General features: G+C 41.8%; 1 protein-coding gene across 5 annotated transcripts in view; it reads left to right on the top strand.

The window, feature by feature from the left end:
• The window catches only part of ALG14 (ALG14 UDP-N-acetylglucosaminyltransferase subunit), a 128,796-nt gene that overhangs the window by 101,669 nt on the left and 7,725 nt on the right, over positions 1 to 19,402 (top strand). For 2 of the 5 annotated variants that reach the window (XM_069598370.1, XM_069598380.1), the window contains one exon: positions 3,057 to 3,493. The exons of the other annotated variants lie outside the window; for them this stretch is intronic. In XM_069598370.1, coding sequence (XP_069454471.1) covers positions 3,057 to 3,287 — 231 coding nt within the window. In that variant the 3' untranslated portion in view covers positions 3,288 to 3,493. Of the gene's footprint in view, positions 1 to 3,056; positions 3,494 to 19,402 lie in introns of those variants that run through there. 5 annotated transcript variants of the gene reach the window in all.

The raw sequence follows: 19,402 nt of genomic DNA, 5'->3' as shown, positions 1-19,402 counted from the left end.
CAGGACGGGCCCCCGCAAGCAAAAATAACCCGGTCCAAAATGTCAATAGTGCCGCTATTGAGAAACCTTGCATTAATAGCATTTTTAGAATTCTGAACCCTGAAAGGATTCAGAACAATCTTGTAACTTAGGCTTCAGACAAAACCAGAAACAAATGAGACTCAGAGAATTCTAGAATCCTGGAACTAATGGGAAAGGTCATCTGGTCTAGTCTTCCTACTTCCCATATACGGTTGGGAGTCATATAGAGGAAAGGAGACTGGAAACAGTGGAACTCCACCTTTGCAGTGCATGTTCTGGCAACTGGTCCATCTCAGTTTCCATATTCTGTGAAAAGGGAACCAAAAACTCAAACGATTGCTGTGAGGGTTAACTTAACACAGCGGGGAGGGGACATATGCACGCTTGTGGCTGCTTCACGTTGTTGTATGGCAGAGACCAACATAACATTGTCCTCCAGTTAAAAATTTTTAAAAATGCATCTGAGATATAAAGAAAAGAATACATGTGAGATGTTTAGTACAGTACCTGACCACAGTGGGTTGTCAATAAATAGTGGTAGTGAGAGCCGAGGTGGTAACTAAGATTACCATTGTTACCAGAAAAACAAACAACACAATCAAAAAGTGGGCAGAAGATCTAAAGAGACATTTCTCCAAAGAAGACACACAGATGGCTAGTAAACACATGAAAAAATGGTCAATGTTGCTCATTATTAGAGAAACGCAAATCAAAACTACAATGAGGTCTGACCTCACACTGGTCAGAATGGCTATCATCAAAAAATCTATGAACAATAAATGGTGGAGAGGTTGTGGGGAAAAGGGAACCCTCTTGCCCTGTTGGTAGGAATGTAAATTGGTGCAACCACTATGACAAACAGTATGGAGATTCCTTTAAAAACTAGGCACAAAAATATTGTATGACCCAACAATCCCACTAATGAGCATATTCCCTGAGAAAACCATAACTGAAAAAGACACATGTACCCCAGTGTTTATTGCAGCACTATTTACAATAGCTAGGACATGGAAGCAACCTAGATGTCCATTGACGGATGAATGGGTAAAGCAGTTGTGGGATGTATATACAATGAAATATTACTCAGCCATGAAAAGGAATGAATGTGAGTGAGTTCTAATGATGTGAATGAACCTAGAGCCTATTACACAGAGTGAAATATGTTAGAGAATAACAAATATATTAATGCATATATATGGAATTCCCTGTCCCATTTTCTTTTTGTTCATGCTCCCTTGAGGGTCCATGAAGAAAGGTTATAGGGGCAGCTCATTGAGAATTAAAGGGCACTGGCACTGGACGGCAGCTTAGTAGCTGGGACTTCAGGAGAAGGTCTGAACAAAAATTCTTCACAGGAGACAGGCAGGGGATTTAACTTGTAGGTAAGAGCTAAGGAAGACTAAAAAGGATTGGTTCCCACCTGAAAACAGGTTACTCTCTCTGACCCCAGAGCTCTGTGAATGGTGTTCTAGGTGGTCCTACCTCAGGGAAAGGTGGGGCTTAGGTCACATGCCCTTTACCAAACCCTTACATTCTTCCTTGCATCTCACAGCTGTGACACATGTCTGTCAGAGAGGGTCCCTGCAATGCTCATTTGGGTATTTCAGCTCTAAAATTCTCTGAGGCTTCCCAGGTGGCTCAGTGGTAAAGAATCCACCTGCCAATCCTCGGCTCAGGAAGATCCCCTGAAGGAAGAAACGACAACCCACTCCAGTATTCTTGCCTGAAAAATCCCAAGAACAGAGGAGTCTAGCAGGCTACAGTCCGTGGGGTTGCAAATGTCTAATAATAAGTTTCGTGGACCTTGTGTTGAAGTGCTTGTGTGACATCGTAGGCTATGCCTAGTAAGTGTGTGTCGACAACCACAGATCTTCTGTTTTATGATTTTGGGAGTAAAAAATGTTTAATTAGGTTTCCCTAATTCAGTCAACATGAACATATGATTAAGATGTGCAAAATGTTTAAAAAATAATAATAAATGATCTTGGTGGCTCAGTGGTAAGGAATCTGCCTGCCAACGCAGGAAACACAGGAGGTTTGATCCCTGGGTCGGGAAGATCATCTGGCGAAGGAAATGGCAACCCACTGCAGTATTCTTGCCTGGAAAATCCTATGGACAGAGGAGCCTGGTGGACTACAGTCCACAGGGTCACAAAGAGTCGGACACAACTTAGCATCTAAGCAACAAGCAATGATTATACCAACAGTTCTGTGTAATAGGTTTCCTCTCATTTTCTTAAAAAACTTATAAAAATTCTTTGCAGTTGCTCTATGAGTTAAATATTAATTTCTCTTATTAAATTCAGCAACCAAATTGTTTTTAACCAGTGGCTTTCTATTTTTAAAAAAAGGGGGGGGATTAGCAGAATTCAAAGCATTAAAAGTCTCTGGATTACAAGTGTGGATTGAATTCTCTTGAGGGAAAATCTCATTCATTTGGTAGCCTTCTCTCAAATATCCCCCTTTTTTTTGGGTGGATTTTTTTTTTTTTTGATTGAACTACAGTGATTCCACCTCCAACAAAAATGTTCTACATAATTTGGTCATTTAAAGATGTTTTCTCCTATATCTTTCATGTCAGTCCTCCAACTATTATAAAGATTACTTTTAAAAAAATCAACACAAACAAGTCAGCACATTAGAAAACAGTGAATCACAGCTGATTTCCATGTATTTAACATTCGAGATCCACAGACCAGTCAGAAGAGCAACAGACGCGCGTCCCTTGGGCGCTGGCCGAACACTGGGCACTGTGTGCTCACGTCCCTTAGTGCAAAGCAGGCCACCCAGGTGCCGAGAAATAAAGTAATTTCCCCAGGGCACACAGTTGATAAGCAGGGGAGCCAACAGCACTGCCCCACTTGGCTCCCAAGCACATGAGTTTGCTGCAGACTGGATCTTAGCAGGGAATCACTCAAGACTTGGAATTTAAAAAAAAAAAAATCTCTTAAGTTAGAATATTTTTAATTTTAAATGTCTCACTTAGAGTAGTATCCTGTGTTTTTATTTGACCTTCAACTGTTTTCTTTTCCAAGGTGTTGTGTAACGGACCAGGAACATGTGTTCCTATCTGTATATCTGCCCTTCTCCTTGGGATACTGGGAATAAAGAAAGTGATCATTGTCTACGTTGAGAGCATCTGCCGAGTGGAACATTTATCCCTGTCCGGAAAGATTCTGTTTCACCTCTCCGATTACTTCATTGTTCAGTGGCCAACTCTTAAGGAGAAGTATCCCAAATCTGTGTACCTCGGGCGAATTGTTTGACCTACGACAACTTACTTCTTTAGAATTTTGCTAACCACAGTGTTTACTGTAAATGGGGAACAAAAAAACTACATGTTTTTTATAAAAAAGCTTTTGAAAATCCTGAGAATTGTTGGTGATCAAGAGTAAAGAAATGTGTCAGGAACCCAGTGAGGAAACTGAGGTTCCTGTTATAAAACAAACATTAATAAACTATTAAGTACGTATGTCTCTGTGCTCTAAATTTCCTTTCTGTGTAAAAGTATTTATCACTGCCTGCAAATTATCTCCTGACTTGTTTTACTTACTATTTTTTCTAGGGCTAAATATAGAATCTGTATGATTAGCCACATTTCTTGTTCTTTAGGTTTTTTGTTTGGTTGTTGTTTTTGGTTTGTTTTTTACAGTATTCTGCATTATAGAAAGAAAAATATTTCTTAGTTTTTGTTCAGACACAACAGGCTTTATTTCCTGTATGGAAACAGAGAGGTCCCTGGTGAATCCTTTCAGCATAAAGGAAGCAGTTATATTAAATTGGCTTCATGACAATTCGCACTCCACAGGCTTCCAGAACTGAGCGCATAAACCAGTATCTTTTTTTATTCTTCAATTTTGCTTTGTGAGTAGTTGGCCTCAATCCAGAATATCTTCTAAAAATCTTTTGTTTGTTAAAATAAATGGAAAGGTGACTACTGTCACAGGAGTAAGGGTTTATCAGGGCCGAACTCTCAAAACACTTTTTCTAGCATTTTAGTAAATTCAGCATTTCGTGGCTATATTGTCTCTGGCATTTTAAGATGTGTAGGCTCAGTAAAGTGTGTATTTACTTAACATTTAGGTGAGTGCTTGTTGAATGCCAGGTATTCTTCTAAGCACTTTTCAAATAGTAACTGATTTAACTCTAGTAACAACTCAATGAGGTAGGGCCTGTTTTTATCCCCATTTTACAGATGACTTTCCAGAATCACATGACTGATAAGTGCCAATGTAGGAATTCGAGCTCAAGCTTAATAACAGACCCAGTTTAAGGCCCCGTAGTTAGGAGGGCCCCTCACTTGATTTAATACTCTGCTGTCTCCCTCTTGAATTCTTCACATATTATGAACAAGAGGCTCTAATTGTATTTTGCATTGGACCTCGCAGATTATTTAGCTGGCCCAGCTTGAGAATCTCTTCTCCTAAACAGCCATGTCAACTTTAACAGAAGTACAACACCCAGCGCAGGGCCTGGCCTGGCAGGTCTGCAACAAACAGGAATTCCATTCCCCTCCTTGCTATTTTAACAAGGCAACAGACAATGAGAAGACCTTTTGTGATGTTTGTTAATTTTTTTTCCTCTTAAATCTTTTTTATAAGTATGATATAAAGCTAATAAAAAATATAAATTAAAAAAGAAATTGACTTTTGGAGAAAAGAGTGATCACCCAAGATGACCTACAGTTAAAATGCTCAGACTACTCTAGCCTTTCTTATACTTTTAGAAAATCTTCTCTGAAGTCAAGTAGGCTCACCAGTACCTTTTCCTGGGTTTTGGGCTGGAGAAGCACATGGCAGAAGACAGTTAGAACAGAAAAAGCACCTTGCTGTCTGGATTTGGTGGCCATGGGATAGCCAAGCTCTAGTTCACTGAGCTTTGGCTTTAATTCTCAAACCTCAGGCACTGGCTTCGTTTCACGACGTAAAGGTCTGAAATACCAGACAATGCATTTGTGTGGTTCAACCAGAAGTGGAAGTGAAGTAAGCCTCTACTTTTCTAGGGAGAAAGTGATTTTTTTAGGGACAGTAGCGCATATGTGTCTTTGAGTTTGTTCGTAAGTGCCACTGGGTGAATAGTTGCTCAGTGAAATTGGACTGTGTTCAGTGCGTTTAATGCCTGTCTGTGCTCCAGAGCAACTGCCCCGGGGGCCCCACAGCTAAGCCTGCTGACTTGGCTCCTGCACTGGCTTAGGCCATGGAGAATTGTAGTAAAGAGACCATGATTTTTTCCAGAAACATATGTCCCAGATGTTTTGCAGAGCCTTAACTTAGACAGTGGTTAGTCTGGAATGCCAGAGAAAGAATCTTATGTATATCACAAAAAGTTTAGAAATATCTACAGGGGCTGGGGCTGCTGTGCACACATTCAGAGCCTGGCTGAGCCACACAGGATCACGCCTTCCTGCTCAGTTCCAGATTACTTGGTAAACAAATTCGTGTTCCCCTGTGCCTTATTGTTATGGCTAATTCAAGTCCTCAAGATCACGCTCTAGCAAAAGAGGCTGATTGAGGTTGCAGTAGAGGCCGTTCTCCTGCTGTGCATTTCTGTGGTGTAAAGAAAGCTAGTGCTCTACTCTCAATTCAAACTGAAGAAATCAGTAGCTAGCTTGTCTTTTCCAATTTCTCTTGAAACACTTGGGAATGCAGCTCTTACTGGTAGAGACTGCTCATGAGAAATTCGTTGTATCAGTCTTTAAATGAGGCAGGCAAACCACACATCCTGCCCACACCTACTTCCCTGGAAGATTTTATCTACAATTCAGCTGTCCTGAAGGATCTCAGCAGCTTGCCAGGTCAAAACCAAACTTTCAGAGAGGGCTTCCAAGAGTCGTCACAGGAAGCTTGCGCTGGAACGAAGAGTGCTATGATACCATGTCAACAAGAGGAATGTTGTACAGTTTTAAACTGAATAGCCAGAGTTCCTTGCTAGAAGGGAGTTGGCCTAAGCTTCCCCTTACAAAAGCAACTTCAAACATACTTTAATTGCCTTTACCAGAAGAGATTAACATTGAAAAATGTACCACCCTGTACTGTGCAGCTCCCTGCCTGGAATCATGCTTCATATCTTCTAAAAATCCCCAGCTCACCAAAAAGAGTTTAAAACTCTTTTACATGAAGAGTCTTTTATCCACTTTAATGTCATTTGCGCATGTGTGCTAAGTTGCTTTAGTCATGTCCACCTCTTTTCAACCCTATGGACTGTAGCCCGCCAGGCTCCTCTGTCCAAGGGATTTTCCAGGCAAGAATACTGGAGTGGGTTGTGATGAGCCTGCTTCTGTAAGTCTCAACAGCCCAGCACTCTAAAAGCAAGTTGTATTCTTGTTGCCACTCACTTTAAACACGGATTTGACATGTCTCCTTTTCCCTCCAGAGTGATCACCAATGCCAGGCTCTGCCATCTCACCCAAACAGCAAACTTTGAAGTAATTTTTGTTTTGTCACTCTCTTTAAGCCACATATAATAGATTGCCTTTAAAAGAAAAATAGCCCCAGAATTTTCCCTTGTCTTTTCATTCTCTTCTGTCCTTGTCGTCTGATTTTACCCGTCAATTCTGCCTTTGAACTAGTTCGTATGTAGCCTTCCTTTTTCGTCCCGGGGTCACATCTCAGCTAACTCTTTAACATAAATTTCTTGTTATGTTAGCACATTTGTTGAGGAACTGAGGCATAAAGAGATTAAGTAACTTATCTAAGATTCTGTAACTAGAAAGTAGCAGAGCTGGCATTTGAACCAAGGTACACTAGCTCCAGCCAGACTTACTTGAAGAGCTGTGTTAGGTTTAAAATATGAAAAGTGCTAAAAAATAGACCAACAGGATGCTGTGATGGGAATACAGTGCTGGGTGCTGTAAAGAGGAATATCAGGAAAGGATTCTCTAAGAAAGGGTCACTTTAGATGAGATTTGAGGCCAAGTGCCTGATATATTTGTCCTCTTCCCACTTCCCATAATATCTCCTATTACCCATACCCTGGTTTCAGCAGCTCCTCTACACACTTCTTCTTTTTTATATGTACACACAATTTTATTTATTTATTGACTGCACTGGGTCTTTGTTGCTGCTCAGGCTTTTCTCTAGTTGAGATACGCAGGCTTCTCACTGCAGGGGCTTCTCTTGTTTCAGAACGTGGGCTCGAGGCTTGCGGGCTTCAGTAGTTGCGCTCGCGGGCTCTAGAGCGCAAGCTCGGTAACTGTGGCACATGCGCGTAGTGGCTCCACGGCTTGTGGGATCTTGCCACATCAGGGATAGAACTCACGTCCCCTAGAGTGGCAGGCAGATTCCTAACCACTGAGCCCCCAGGGAAGCCCCTCTGCACACTTTGTGTCCTAGCCACACACACAAGTTAAAGCTGATTACACACCACCAGATTGCAATGCCTTGTGCTTATAAACACCTGTGACGGGAAGACACCAATGCTTTTGCTAATTATTTCTTTATCTTTGTCTTACCTGAGAGACTATACCTCATACTATTGTGTCCTTGCTTCATTCTTGGTCATACCTTGGTCATTCTGTCTCAGGACAGAATGTAGCCATGAGGTAAGTACATAAATTGTAGACTTTGTCTAGACCTACTAGTTCCATTTCATCTGGACCAGTACTTCTCAAGCTTTTTGGTCTCAAGACCTCATTAAAAATTGTTGAAAGATCCCAAAGAACTTATGTTTATATGGGCTATATTTGTCAATATTTACCACATTAGAAATTAAACCAGAATTTTTTTTAAAACATAAGAATATACAAATATATATACTTTCCATTATCCATCAGAGCGATGATTTCATCACACATCATTGTAGCATTTACAAAACTATAAAGTAATGAAAGAATGTGGAGAGAAAAGGCAAATAACATTTCAGTACGTCTTCAGTTCAGTTCAGTCGCTCAGTCATGTCCGACTCTTTGCGACTCTATGAATCGCAGCACGCCAGGCCTCCCTGTCCATCACCAACTCCCAGAGTTCACTCAGACTCACGTCCATCGAGTCAGTGATGCCATCCAGCCATCTCATCCTTGGTCATCCCCTTCTCCTCCTGCCCCCAATCCCTCCCAGCATCAGAGTCTTTTCCAATGAGTCAACTCTTCGCATGAGGTGGCTGAAGTACTGGAGCTTCAGCTTTAGCATCATTCCTTCCAAAGAAATCCCAGGGCTGATCTCCTTCAGAATGGACTGGTTGGATCTCCTTGCAGTCCAAGGGACGCTCAAGAGTCTTCTCCAACACCACAGTTCAAATGCATCAATTCTTCAGCGCTCACCCTTCTTCACAGTCCAACTCTCACATCCATACATGACCACAGGAAAAACCATAGCCTCAACTAGACTGACCTTAGTCGGCAAAGTAGTGTCTCTGCTTTTGAATATACTATATAGGTTGGTCATAACTTTTCTTCCAAGGAGTAAGCGTCTTTTAATTTCATGGCTGCAGTCACCATCTGCAGTGATTTTGGAGCCCCCCAAAAAAGTCTGACACTGTTTCTACTGTTTCCCCATCTATTTCCCATGAAGTGATGGGACCGGATGCCATGATCTTCGTTTTCTGAATGTTGAGCTTTAAGCCAACTTTTTCACTCTCCGCTTTCACTTTCATCAAGAGGCTTTTTAGTTCCTCTTCACTTTCTGCCATAAGGGTGGTGTCATCTGCATATCTGAGGTGATTGATATTTCTCCCGGCAATCTTGATTCCAGCTTGTGTTTCTTCCAGTCCAGCGTTTCTCATGATATACTCTGTATATAAGTTAAATAAGCAGGGTGACAATATACAGCCTCGACGGACTCCTTTTCCTATTTGGAACCAGACTGTTGTTCCATGTCCAGTTCTAACTGTTGCTTCCTGACCTGCATACAGATTTCTCAAGAGGCAGATCAGGTGGTCTGGTATTCCCATCTCTTTCAGAATTTTCCACAGTTTCTTGTGATCCACACAGTCAAAGGCTTTGGCATAGTCAATAAAGCAGAAATAGATGTTTTTCTGGAACTCTCTTGCTTTTTCCATGATCCAGCGGATGTTGGCAATTTGATCTCTGGTTCCTCTGCCTTTTCTAAAACCAGTATGTCTTATGACAATAGTTTTGACCTCATGTTCTCATTTTCAAGCTGATCTTTATAATGGCAAGCCAATGAATTCACCTCCTCCAGCAGCCTTCCGTCAGCCTGTACTATCTGCTAGTTTTCTATTGCTGTGTAACAAAAATGCTGCAAAGTTACGTGCTTAGAATAGTACTTATTATCTCACAGCTCTTGCTTAGAAACCCATGCATTGTAGGACTCATGGTGACCTGTTTCTTTTTTTGAGGGGGGTAGGTGGGCGATTTGCTGTGTAGCATATGGGATCTTAGTTCCTCAACCAGGGATTGGAATCTTAACCACCAGACTGCCAGGGAAGTGCCCGATGGTGATCTGTTCCTTACAAGCTAGCAGGATAGTCTCTACTGCTGCTTGTCTCTTTTAAGGACTCACATGACTGGGTCAGAGACACCTAGGGTAATCTCCCTTTTAATTAACTCAGGGTCAACTGATTAGGGACCATAATAATATCCAAGAAATCCCTTTTGCTGTATTAATAATGTCATCAGGAGATTAATAGCCCATGATATTCATAGGTCCCACGCCTACCTGGGGGCTTCCCTGATGACCCAGTGGAAAAGAATGTGCCTGCCAGTGCAGGAGATGTGGGTTCAGTCTCTAGGTTGGGAAGATCCTCTGGAGAAGGACATGGCAACCCACTCCAGGATTCTTGCCTGGAAAATCCCATGGAAAAGGGAATCTGGCGGGCTATAGTCCATGGGGTCACAAAAGAGTCAGACACAGCTTAGTGACTAAACAGCAACAACAACTCCTACTTCAAGACAGGGGATCATACAGGGTGTGGGCATCGTGGGGTAGGATTCTACGCCATATTAGAATTCTGCCATTATAATCTGCCTGGTGATTTTGTTTTGTTTTGAAAAACAAAAAATTTTTGTTTTTAACTTTTATTTAGGCCACCAAACTCCTGCATTAGCATCCAGGTTCTCTATCCTTTTTTATTTTTAATATGAGAAATTCATGTCCTCTAAACCTCATCCCTTTTCTGTCAAGTTGTTCTGTGCCTCACTTTGTTTACTTGTCAAATAGGCATAATAATGGTACCTACCTTTAGAGCTGTGAGCATTAAACTAGAAGATACATGTAATGCCTTTAGCACAGAGCCTAGCACATGGCAAGCGCTATGCAACCTGATGTCTCCAGGCAACCAAGGTGGCTCCCTTGGTATGTCATGTCCTGGAGGTAGGTTGTCCTTAAACTAAGCGCAGCAACCACTTCCTGCCCTCTAGGATGGCTTTATCAAACAAAGCAGAAAATAACAAGTGTTGCCAAGACTGTGGAGGAACTGAACCCTCGCATTGCTGGTGGGAATGGAGAATGTTTCAGCAGCTGTGGGACACAGTTTGGCAGTTTCTCAAAGAATTAAAGTTACTGTATGATCCAGCAATTCCACTCTGAGTTATATACCCCAGAGAATTGAAAACACATGTTCGCACAAAAACCTGTACACAAACATTCATACCAGCATTATTCACAATAGTCAAAAGGTGAAAACAACTCAGACATCCACCAACAAATGGATGGATTAGCAAAAGTGGTGTATCTGTACAATGAAATATTCAGTCACAAAAGAGATGAAGTACTAATTCATAACATGCTACAGCATGGATGAATGAACCTTGAGGACATGCTAAGGGAAACAAGCCAATCCTAAAAACCCACATATTGTATGATTCTGTGTATATGAACTGTGCAGAATAGGCAAATCCATTGAGAATAAGTAGATTCTTTGTTTCCAAGGGGCTGTGCTGTGCTAAGTCTCTTCAGTCCTATCCAACTCTTTGCCAGCCTCATGGACTGTAGCCCCCCAGGCTCCTCTGTCCATGGGATTCTCCAGGCAAGAATACTGGAGTGGGTTGCCATACCCTCCTTCAGAGAACCTTCCCCACCCAGGGGTCAAACCCATGTCTCTTACATCTCTCCTGCATTGGCAGTGCATTCTTTACCACTAGTGCCACCTGAGAAGTCCAAAGGGCTGTGGAAGGAGGGAGTGAGGGTAACTTTAAGTAGATATGGGGTTTCTTTTGTTTTGAGTGGTAATCAGATGGTGGTAATGGTTTGTACAACTCTGAACATACTAAACCCACTGAGTTGTATGCTTTAAATGGATGTACCTTATGGCATATGAATTATTTCTCAATGAAAAACACTGTCAATAGTCACAGAATCTGTCTGTGGATATTTGTGGGTGTGTATACAGATGAAGAAAGACAAAACAGAAAACTAAGCACAGCAGCCAGGAAGCAGCTACAGGGGGCGTTTTTGTTTACTGTGATTCCATCTCTGCCCGCAGCCAGAGACTGAACCAAGACTGAAGGTGCTGGGGACAAAGCACGGCTACTGGGGAAGAGCTGAGTAAGAACAGGAGGAAAAGAGCCACTGGGGGGCCTGGCAGGAGAAGACGGCCTCACTGCACACTCAGTCCCACCCCCACCTCCTCCCTAAAGGGCCTCACCCCAGATGGCCGAGGTGAATTGTGTTTTCCAAAGTTGGCCAGCCACGTGCTCTGCAGTATGACCTGGCCGCTTCCCCACGCGGGAATGGAGTCTGGCTGCTCTTCCCCGGATCCAAACATGGCCACCAGAATGCAGTGAGAGTGGGAAGTGATACATTTTAACTCAGACACACCCCAGGGGCATGCCCTCTCAGAAGGCAGCCCCAGGCCATGAGAAGCCAAAGGCTCTCGGAGAGGCCAGGTTGTAGGTGTTGCGGTTCACGGTCAGCTAAGCACAGGCTTGGGGTCATCTCCATACAGATGGTGGGCATGTGATGGGAGAAGCCTCCAGATGACTCCAGCCCCACCATCTGGGTCACTCCCAGCCTTTTTAGTCCTCCCAGCTTGAGGCTCCAACACCACGGAGCAGAGAAAAGGTCTCCCTCTGCTCCCATTGAGTTTCTGACCCAGAGCGTCCATGGGCAGAATTAAATGGTTGCTGTTTTCTGCCACTGAGTTTTGGAGGAGTTCACTTCAAAGCAGTGGGTAATTAGAACAATAACTTTTCAGAAGGAGCCAATCCCTCCGAAGTTTGGTTACTTTGGCTTAATATTAGGAGAGGAAACGATTTCTCCCTCCAAGGCAAAAGGAAGAAAATGTATTTCTACCCCATGAATAGGAAAAGGCTTTTTTTTTTCCCCTCTTCTCCTTGCTCCTTGGCCTGCATGTAGCAGTGAAACAGAAACCAGTGAATTCTTTTAAATCTTTTAACCATATGCAGATGAATAAGCAAATGCTTGGACTTGATTCCTAATCTCTTTTCCTTTCCTGTGTAACTGATGGTTTGTTTTTTTTTTCCACTCTAATAAACTTTAGTATTTAAACAGAAGTCATGTGTCACATGTATGACGATTAGTGGCAAGAATGTAGAAAAAGAGATAGCTGCAGAGCACGAAGCCTTAATTAATAGCCAAGCCATTCAACTGAAAATAAGAACAATGTTTCTGGCAGGGAAATGTGAACTTGGCCTCCTTTTTCTTCCCTCAGTCTTTTTGGGATAATTATTTAAAATTCAATGATTATAAAGAGAACTTTTCAAAGTTTTCATTCAAGTGCCAGTGCTTGAATTGCAGTAATCTTTCAGTGACATCGAATAGGCCCACCCTTCCCATTTCTGGGTCTTCCTGTGAACTGCCAAACCCCAGAATTTGCAAACTGAGACTTGTGCAGAAATCAAACAGAAGAGAAGGCAACAGTGTCAGGAGGCATGGAGTCTGGAATGACAGTCTTCTCCTCTCTCAGAAAAAGGGAAAAGAAGTTTCATTCTTCAAAGAAAACAGAAAGAAAACAAGACTGCTATGGAAATACCATATACAGAGTTGGCAGAAATTCAGCAGGGAATAAAAAGTATCCAAAATGTTTCCTTGTTCAGTTCCAGCCTGGCAGCCAAATTATAGAGGCTCCATTTTCAAGCTGATTTCCTCTGAGTTCTATGGACCTGTGACCAAGCAAGGCCTCTAAAATGGCCCAAGCTTTGGTCTGTTGATTCCCCAGCTGAAGAAGCTAAGTCTAAAGATGGAGAGAGAGCTAAAATTCATGAAAGTCATATAGAAAAGCTGAAAAGTTTTAGAAAAACTTACAGAAAAGTTTATGGCCGATATGGTAAAAGGTCTGAGACTTGACAGCCATTCCAAAGAACAAAATAATGCCGTTTGCTGCATCCTGGGTGGACCCATCCCCAAGAAAAAGAAAGGCAAAAAGGCAAAGTGTTGTCTGAGGAGGCCTTACAAATGGCTGTGTAAAGAGAGGTGAAAGGCAAAGGAGAAAAGGAAAGATACACCTATTTCAATGCAGAGTTCCAAAGAACAGCAAGGAGAGATAATAAAGCCTTCCTCAGTGATCAGGGCAAAGAAATAGAGGAAGACAATAGAATGGGAAAGACTAGAGATCTCTTCAAGAAAATTAGAGATACCAGGGATTATTTCATACAAAGATGGGCTCAATAAAGGACAGAAATGGTAGGGACCTAATAGAAGCAGAAGATACTAAGAAGAGGTGGCAAGAATACACAGAAGAACTATACAAAAAAGATCTTCATGACCCAGATAATCACAATGGTGTGATCACTCACCTAGAGCCAGACATCCTGGAACGCGGAGTCAAGTGGCCCTTAGAAAGCATCACTACGAACAAAGCTAGTGGAGGAGATGGAATTCCAGTTGAGCTATTTCAAATCCTAAAAGATGATGCTGTGAAAGTGCTGCATTCGATATGCCAGCAAATTTGGAAAACTCAGCAGTGGCCAAAAGGACTGAAAAGGTCAGTTTTCATTCCAATGCCAAAGAAAGGCAATGCCAAAGAATGCTCAAACTACCATACAATTGCACTCATCTCACATGCTAGCAAAGTAATGCTCAAAATTCTCCAAGCCAGGCTTCCACAGTACATGAACCATGAAATTCCAGATGTTCAAGCTGGATCTAGAAAAGGCAGAGCAACCAGAGATCAAATTGCCCACATCCATTGGATCATCGAAAAACTGAGAGAGTTCCCAAAAAACACCTATTTCTGCTTTATTGACTATGCCAAAGCCTTTAACTGTGTGGATCACAATCAACTGTGGAAAATTCTGAAAGAGATGTGCATACCAGACCACCTGACCTACCTCTTGAGAAATCTGTATGCAGGTCAGGAAGCAACAGTTAGAACTGGACATGGACCAACAGACTGCTTCCAAATAGGAAAAGGAGTACGTCAAGGCTGTATATTGTCACCCTGCTTATTTAACTTCTATGCAGAATACATCATGAGAAACGCTGGACTGGAGGAAGCACAAGCTGGAATCAAGATTGCCGGGAGAAATATCAATAACCTCAGATATGCAGATGACACCACCCTTATGGCAGAAAACAAAGAATAATTAAAGAGCCTCTTGATGAAAGTGAAAGAAGAGATTGAAAAAGTTGGCTTAAAATTCAACATTCAGAAAACTAAGATCATGGCATCTGGTCCCATCACTTCATGGCAAGTCGATGGGGAAACAATGGAAACAGTGACAGACTTTATTTGGGGGGGCTCCAAAATCAATGCAAATGGTAACTGCAGCCATGAAATTAAAAGATGCTTGCTCCTTGGAAGGAAAGTTATGATCAACCTAGACAGCATATTCAAAAGCAGAGATATTATTTTGCCAACAAAGGTCCATCTAGACAAAGCTGTGGTTTTTCCAGTAGTCATGTATGGATGTGAGAGTTGGACTGTAAAGAAAGCTGAGCACCGAAGAATTAATGCTTTTGATCTGTGGTGTTGGAAAAGACTCTTGAGAGTCCCTTGGACTACAAGGAGATCAGTCCTGGGTGTTCATTGGAAGGACTGATGTTGAAACTGAAACTCCAGTACTTTGGGCACCTGATGCAAAGCTGACTCATTTGAAAAGACCCTGATGCTGGGAAAATTGAAGGCAGAAAGAGAAGGGGATGACAGAGGATGAGATGGTTGGATGGCATGACTGATTCAATGGACATGAGTTTGAATAAAGTCTGGGAGTTGGTGATGGACAGGGAGACCTGGCCTGCTGCAGTCTGCGGGGTCACAAAGAGTCAGACATGACTGAGCAACTGAACTGAACTAAACTGGATGGACCCAGAGATTACCATACTGAGTGAAATAAGTCAGACAAAGACAAATATCATATGACGTTGCTTACAAATGAACTTATTTACAAAACAGAAACAGACTCAAAGACTTAGGAAACAAATTTATAGTTAATAGTGGGGAAGATGGAGGGCTGGGGGTGGGGGTGGGGGAGGGCAGCAGGGAGAGATAGATTGGGAGTCTAGGATTGACATGCACACAGTGCCCTTTTTAAAATAGATAAACAGCAAGGACCTACTGTATAGCACAGGGAACTCTGCTCAATATTCTGTGATAATCTACATGGGAAAAGACTTTGAAAAAGAATAGATACATATATCACTGAATCACTTTGCTGTATACCTGAAACTAATACAGCATTGTTAATCAATTATGCTCCATTATAAAATAAAATTTGTTCATTGCAGCACTGTTTATAATAGCGAGGACATGGAAGCAACCTAGATGCCCATCAGCAGACGAATGGATAAGAAAGCTGTGGTACATATACACAATGGAGTATTACTCAGCCATTAAAAAGAGTACATTTGAATCAGTTCTAATGAGGTGGATGAAACTGGAGCCTATTATACAGAGTGAAGTAAGCCAGAAAGAAAAACACCAATACAGTATACTAATGCATATATATGGAATTTAGAAAGATGGTAACGATAACCCTGTATGGGAGATAGCAAAAGAGACACAGATGTATAGAACAGTCTTTTGGACTCTGTGGGAGAGGGAGAGGGTGGGGTGATTTGGGAGAATGGCATTGAAACATGTATAATATCATATAAGAAATGAATTGCCAGTCCAGGTTCAATGCAGGATACAGGATGCTTGGGGCTGGTGCACTGGGATACCCACAGGGATGGTATGGGGAGGGAGGTGGGTGGGGGGTTCAGGATGGGGAACACGTGTACACCCGTGGTGGATTCATGTTGATGTATGGCAAAACCAATACAATATTGTAAAGTAATTAGCCTCCAATTAAAATAAATAAGTGAATTTGAATTTTAAAAAATAAATAAAATAAAAAAATTTTTTTTAATTTGTTTAAGAAAAAGGGCTAGGATTTGATTCAAGATTTGTTGCCAGGGTGGGGAAAGAACTCAGGTTTACAGATGAAACAGGCTTAGCCATACATGATCACTGAATATGGGAACAGGACAGTGGGTAGATGGGGCATCATTATACCCAACCCTCATCATTTTATTCCCTTAACTCTCATATATATTTGGGCACTTACATAATTGAAAGTTTTAAAAATACAAATCTTGTAGGAAATCTTCAACTGCTAAAAAAGAGAAGGTATTGATTATAGGTAAAATGAAACAAGCTAGGTTTTAAAATGAGAACAAGGAAGGAAATTTACAGGTTACCTTTATTTCATATTTCACTCATGAAAAGAAATTCGGCCTACAAATCTGTTTCCTGAGGCAGAATCAGTTTTTCTGACTTAATGTCCTGGGCCTTTCACTATACTGCTCTCGAGGACGGAATGTCACCTTCTTTATCCGTGTAAGGGCTGTGCCCTCTCGTTGTTGAGTAAATATTTGAGGTGTTCCCACATCAACCTGACAAGACCTTCACAGGCGGCTCCCAGCACTGACTGCCGCTGAAGGTGTCCCCTTTCTCCAAGGCCACAACCCCTGCCCCCACCCAGAAGACAGCGGCAGCACAAGTCACCTCTGTGGACTGGGCACGTGAAAACTCGTGCAGCCCCTCAGCCTTCGTGCTGCTGAGGGATTGCATCATGGAGCCGAGGAGAGGCAGCTGTGTGGCGAGAGCCCCGAGTTAGGCTCTGGCTCCACCTCTGTGCGAGTGTAATCAGTTAACTGTAGTATGTCTGTGTTTCCTCACATAACACAGAGGATTTGGGCAAGATCATCCTCGAGATCCCTTCTAACTACAGCACTGCCACCGCAAGAGTAGTAACAGCAGCTTCCGTGATTTATTACATGCTAGCAACATGCTAGCTCCTGCACTAAGCACAGCACACGCAGTGACTCACTTCCTCCTCAGACCCAGGCAACGGAGGCCTCACACTTTGGAGACCCCTCCACTTGCCACCTCCCTCTGTGTGTGAGGCCAGAAGGGTGTGATCACCTGAGCTCGCTCTCCCTTTCTGAACCAACTCTGGCAGCGAAGGACCCCAGAATTCCCTGCCTCGGTGGCCCAGGGCTGCTCCTAGGAGTTGCAGGGTTCTCTTCCTGAGATATGCCCTCCCAGGGTGGCTTCCAGTGAGGAAGAGTGTGGACGGTTAGGCCCGGCAGGCTGGGGCAGGACACAATAAGCTCTTCAGTGGAACCAGGTAGAAAGAGGACAGGGACTACCATAACCAGGGGTTAAGATGCACTTCCAATGTGGGAAGCACAGGTTCGATCCTCGGTCAAGAAACTAAGATCCCACATTCTGCACCGTATGGCAAAAAAAAAAAAAAAAAAGCTTTAAAAACGAGAGAGTGAAGGACAATGGCAAGGGTGGGTGTTTAAGCTCTTGGCTAGGCTTCTGTCAATGTTAGGGGTGGGAATAAAGAGATTAGTATTATTGTTACCATCTTGATTTTACAGAGGATGAAACTGAGACACAAAAAGCTTGAGTCACTTGCCTGAGGTCACACAGCTGCTTAGCAGTGGAGCCAGGGTTCCAACTGTTGTCCTCCTGATTCCATGCTCTTCCTTTTCATGCTGCCATCCAGCAAAACCTGCAGACCCTGCAGATCCCTAGGGCCCTCTTGAGACACAGGGAAGAGCCCCAAAAGCTGTGTTCCACCAGATGAGTTGCTTTTCTACCCTCAACTACATTATTGGTGCCAAGTAGAATGTGGCAGACAGCGGTGGTAAGCCAAGCCTCATCCAGAAAAAAAATTACCATGGGAAGCTGATTCAACAGAAAAATATTTGATACAAGAGTATGACAGTTAATCCTAGGATTTCACTTTTTGTTCTGAACTCCTGACCCACAGCTGCTAGACCAACCACGGGACATCAAGAAGGTAACTTAACTAGATTTTAACCCTGTTAAACAAGTGTTTGGCCAATCAAATAAGCAGGTCTTTGTTGATTTCCTTTCAACTCTAAAACCAGGAAATTACTTCTAATATGTTAAGACCCCCACCTTCCCTCCAAGGACATCCTAAGGCACAGAAATAAAATCTAACCAAACGTACTTTCAATGACTATTCATCATGGAACATCCAGAGAATTATAGGTAATTTGAAAAACAAATTTCCAAACAAAGCTATAAAAATATTCCTATGGTATTTTTAGCAGGTATAATTTGATGTATTTAATGCCATGTGCTCTATTTAGTAATGTCTTAGATATTAAGCACAAATATATAAGGTTGGTATTAATAATAGTAACTAACAGTATTGAGTGTTTATTATGTGCCAAGCATAATCCTTCATTATTATACCTTCACTCATTTGATCTTTATTATATCTTCACAAATGAGGAAACTGAAATATAGAGAGAATGGTAAGCTTAGATTGAGATTATACATAAATGGATTTAGTAATGTAGCATTTATAATAGAAGAAAGTTGGAAACACAATTTTTTTTTTAATTTTTTAGCCATACCGCATGGCATGTGGGATCTTAGTTCCCCAAGCAGGGATTGAAACCATGACTCCTGGAGTGGAAGCATGGAATCTTAACCACGAGACCACCAGGGAAGTTCCCATAGGCAATGTAAATTGGAAAAATGTAAAAATTAGTAAATTATGATATGTCCAGATAATGGACTATTTGTGCAGTCATTAAACATCTTTTTCTTGGAGAATATTTAACGGCATAGAAAAATGCTTAAAATTCTTTTATTAAGTAATTTTTTAAATGATGCAAATAAATATATATTGTGAGCACAATTTGAAAATCTATGCAAATAAATGTAAAGTTTAAAAAGGGATAGAAACATATAAGAGTTTTAAAATGGCTATCTCTGAGTTAAGGAATTATGTATGAAATTCATTCTATAATTTTTAAAACTCTATATTGACTATGTATTACATAATAAAAGAAAATAAGATTTTTTAAAAAATCACTAAACTCCTGTGAATCATTAGTTCAGGTAGTAGAAAAAAGAGAAACATAATTTCTTCTAAGAAATATCATACCAGTAGTGTAACAAATTATAATAGAAATAATTACTTAATAAGCATGTGTCTAGGGAATCCCCTGGCAGTCCAGTGGTTCAGACTCCAAGATTTCACTGCCAAGGCTCG

Source organism: Ovis canadensis, chromosome 1 (genome assembly GCF_042477335.2).
Source record: "Ovis canadensis isolate MfBH-ARS-UI-01 breed Bighorn chromosome 1, ARS-UI_OviCan_v2, whole genome shotgun sequence".
Lineage (NCBI taxonomy): Eukaryota > Metazoa > Chordata > Mammalia > Artiodactyla > Bovidae > Ovis > Ovis canadensis.
The sequence above is the reverse complement of the archived record's forward strand: the minus strand, read 5'-3'. Positions and strand labels throughout refer to the sequence as shown.